Below are 3,444 nucleotides of genomic sequence, written 5' to 3'. Positions count from 1 at the left end.
GGAATTGTGATACAGTGAATTATAAGTGAAATAATCTGTCTGTAAACAATTGTTTTAACAATTACTTGTATCATGCACAAAGCAGATGTCCTAACTGATTTGCCAAACCTATAATTTGTTAAGAAGAAATTTGTGGAGTGTTTGAAAAATGAGTTTTAATGACTCCAACCTAAGTGTTTGTAAACTTCCAGCTTAATCTGTATATTGAACAGGTATACGCCCACACTCACACCAATCTGTTGTTAGTGAACAGGACAAGCATGGGTACAAAGAAAAGCTGCTTTTTAACATACTTTATTACTAATTTCACTCATATTGTAATTCATTATTCAGTAATATTTCATACAAATCTTGAACACTGGAGAGCTACTTTAAGTGAAAGATTTTTTTCCCCACAAATAATGTGATGCTGACTTGTCAACACTCCTTTAAACTTATACATTTTAGTTTCCACCATTTTCTGGCCATCCTGACTTCTGACCTAGAGGCTAAACAAGCTTTGCCTTCCCAAGGCATAATAACAGACCTGTAGAACGAGCCACAAGGCTCCTATACATGTATGCTGATTATTTTTGCCTTATTAAGTCATAAATGTTATTATCTAACAAATATACGCATCTAAAGTATATTCTCTAATACGTGAACATATCTGGGGAATACAGAAACGACGATGATGACAGAGATGTATGAGAGTGACGGTTGGTTCTGATCGGATCCTGACACTCTGGTCATGTAGCAAACGGTCCTGTTGTAATCCTCCCCATCATAATCCGAGTTGACATGACTGCACCGGTAGGCTGAGCGGTACAACCTATCAGCTGTTAATGCAACTGCTGCACCAGCAGCCGCCGCGCTAGCAACACGCACTGGGGATGAGCGCCCAGGCATGGTCTTGAACCAGGCCTTTGTTGAATGGGTTCTGATTCGGAAACGGCCACTGCTACGAGACGAGCCCCGAGATGAACCCCTGCCCCCCCCGCGGCCGCCCTTGGACAGGACAGGCTCACACAGCAAGGCAAAGAGCAGGAGACACAACCAGCACGTAGCCACCAGCCGCTGCTCCATCACCAGACGCCTATCTGTCTGGAAACAATAGTACAAGACATAATGGGGTTAATCTCCATACAGCGGCTTCCTCTCCTCCATCACAATACAGTGGCTTTCTCTCTTGTCCTTTACTTCATCTCAATAGTCTACAGTGGATTAATCTCACTCGTCTTCAGTGGCTTCCTCACCTCTTCGTCATCCTCCATCTCAATAGTCTACATTAACTTCCTCTCCACTCCTCCTTCTCAATTGTCTACAGTGTCTTCCTCTCCTCTATCTCAATTAGGGTTGCAAAGCTAACTGTAATTTACTAAAGTTACCGGAATCTTCAATAATTTTGGTAATTAAAAGAACATATATGGCAATCTATTGCAATTTTGGTCATTTATACTTGAATAACTTTTTTTATCTGTGTCCATAATTGTCAATAAGTTTCTAGTAGATAGCCTAATTAATGAAAAAAGCATCTAATCAACAATGACGTTATTTTCAATTACCTCTGCAACTCGTCTAACTATGGACTTTTTTCACAACTGCAGTTGTGTGCCAACTGCAGTTCGATGCCAAAACATTGACAACAAATACATATTGACAGAGTAAAATAAGTAAAAGTGTGTAAAAAAATATATCAAGGATATTTCATGCTGAAACCCAAATATTAAACACCAATGGTATTCACTAAGTTGATGGGTTTATATTTAGGATAGTGTTTTACAGCTTTGTCATTCTCTTTTTTTCTCATCTTATTTAATTATTTCATATTTTGTATATTACATGTGATAATGTCAGAGAGAGGGCCAGAGATAATTACAGCTGCCTGTGATAATCTGAAGCACCAAAAAGGGCCACTAAATGTCTTCTGATAGATTGCGTACAATTCTTGAAAGATACCAAAATACTGGTAGTTTACTGGTGTCCATATCCTTTGCAATCCTAATCTCAATAGTCTACAGTGGCTTCCTTTGCTTCCACCTGTCGAGTTATTTTATATCAGCACAGTTGAAGGAATGGAGGCACAGAGAGGAGACCACTTTAGACTATTGAGATGAAGCCTTGATGTACAGCTTGCTCACATCTCTAGTCCCCCCTTTTCATTGAGTATGCCAAGTTGTTGCTGTCTTGGGGTAGGTCTTTCTTTTAAAATATCTGTTTTTATTTCAATGATCATCTACAGGTATAAAGGATAAATAAAATACAGTTCACCCTTCCATAGATATCAATGTAGAGATATTAAAATGACGTCACTGGTCCACTCTCCCCTCATGCAATGGCATGGATAGAGGAACAGCAGCTGAGATGTTGAACGAAGGAGAAAGACTGTGCATCCCAAATGGCACCCTATTCCCTATAGTGCTCCATATGGGTTAAAGTAGGTCAGTTATAAACAGAACAGGCAACAACACAGGACGCTCCCTGCCTCTCTCTACCAACACAGAGGATGCTCTCTCTGGCTTTCTCTAACGCTCTACTTCTCTGACTCCCCCTCTACCTCTTCCCTGTCTCCAGAGTAGACTATATGTAATGCCCGATATAGATGCTTCATTCTCTATAACACATCTTGTGTCAGGTGAACAAATAACTTGGTTGAAAAGACAATATAGTAATTGGTTTGCTTATAGCGATAGAAAGTGTGAATTTGAATAGGGCTGTGCGAACAAAATATATAACCAATATTACGCGCTTGATTCGGAAAGATGTAACGGTTTTTGCAGAGTGCCTTTCGTGCGCATTGATGAGAGATGAGCCATTTCTGTATCTATATCGCCATTTCTTATTTCCTGCTTACTTTATTTTACATTGCATACCTATTTAATTGTCGGGAATCAGACTACTATAATTCATAAGAATTAGGATAATAATGATGGCAATGTACTGCTCATAAATAGACTAATTATAAAAACAAATGTATAGTCTTACCCCACACCGCTAGTTTTCTTCCACGGAATGTTGTGGGAAATAACCAATAATCAGTCCGTTAAACCGGAATCAATAGCCAGGCTCGCAGCTAGTGAGATGGTAGAATAAACCACGTGATATCCCTCATGCGACTGAAGATGACAAAACATGGTAGAAGCTCTTCTTATCTAATTGAGAGAGAAAACATTATTGTTTATCATAAGCGATGAGCTCCATCTGTGGCAGAAATGTTTGAGGTATGGTGATGATAATGAAAGATAGGATGTTAATGATACAAATTATGGTAGTGATGATGATGAAGATGATGAATGGTGGTGTTGCTGCTCCTGCTTCTTGTTAACTTTATGTGTCCATATCCATATTGTTTAATCTAAACATAAAACATAATTGACATCTCAAAGACAAACCTACTAGGGACAGAAGTGAATTCAACTTCTTTCCCATGTTGGTTCAATGTAATTTCATTGAAATGATGTGGAC

At 39.0% G+C, this 3,444-nt stretch overlaps 1 protein-coding gene across 2 annotated transcripts; it reads right to left on the bottom strand.

The window, feature by feature from the left end:
* Positions 1 to 281: 281 nt before the first annotated feature.
* Positions 282 to 3,054, bottom strand: sprn (shadow of prion protein). Of its 2 annotated transcripts, none has more exons than XM_090216584.1 (2): positions 2,965 to 3,054; positions 282 to 1,079 (listed from the first exon to the last, which is right to left on the bottom strand). In XM_090216584.1, exon 2 carries the CDS (start codon positions 1,063 to 1,065, stop codon positions 619 to 621), a length of 447 nt encoding a protein of 148 aa, XP_090072710.1. In that variant the 5' UTR covers positions 1,066 to 1,079; positions 2,965 to 3,054; the 3' UTR covers positions 282 to 618. The 2 variants fall into 2 exon arrangements, with proteins under 2 accessions (XP_090072710.1, XP_090072709.1); XM_090216583.1 differs by having other exon boundaries at positions 282 to 1,083; positions 2,965 to 3,045.
* Between the last annotated feature and the right edge of the window lie 390 nt (positions 3,055 to 3,444).

Source organism: Oncorhynchus mykiss, chromosome 23 (genome assembly GCF_057628025.1).
Source record: "Oncorhynchus mykiss isolate SJ-2025 chromosome 23, ASM5762802v1, whole genome shotgun sequence".
NCBI lineage: Eukaryota > Metazoa > Chordata > Actinopteri > Salmoniformes > Salmonidae > Oncorhynchus > Oncorhynchus mykiss.
This window is presented reverse-complemented; position numbering and strand designations above follow the sequence as displayed.

Bases quoted from the DNA above. Each gene is read 5' to 3' on its own strand.
- sprn (XM_090216584.1), bottom strand. From the start codon at position 1,065: ATGGAGCAGCGGCTGGTGGCTACGTGCTGGTTGTGTCTCCTGCTCTTT.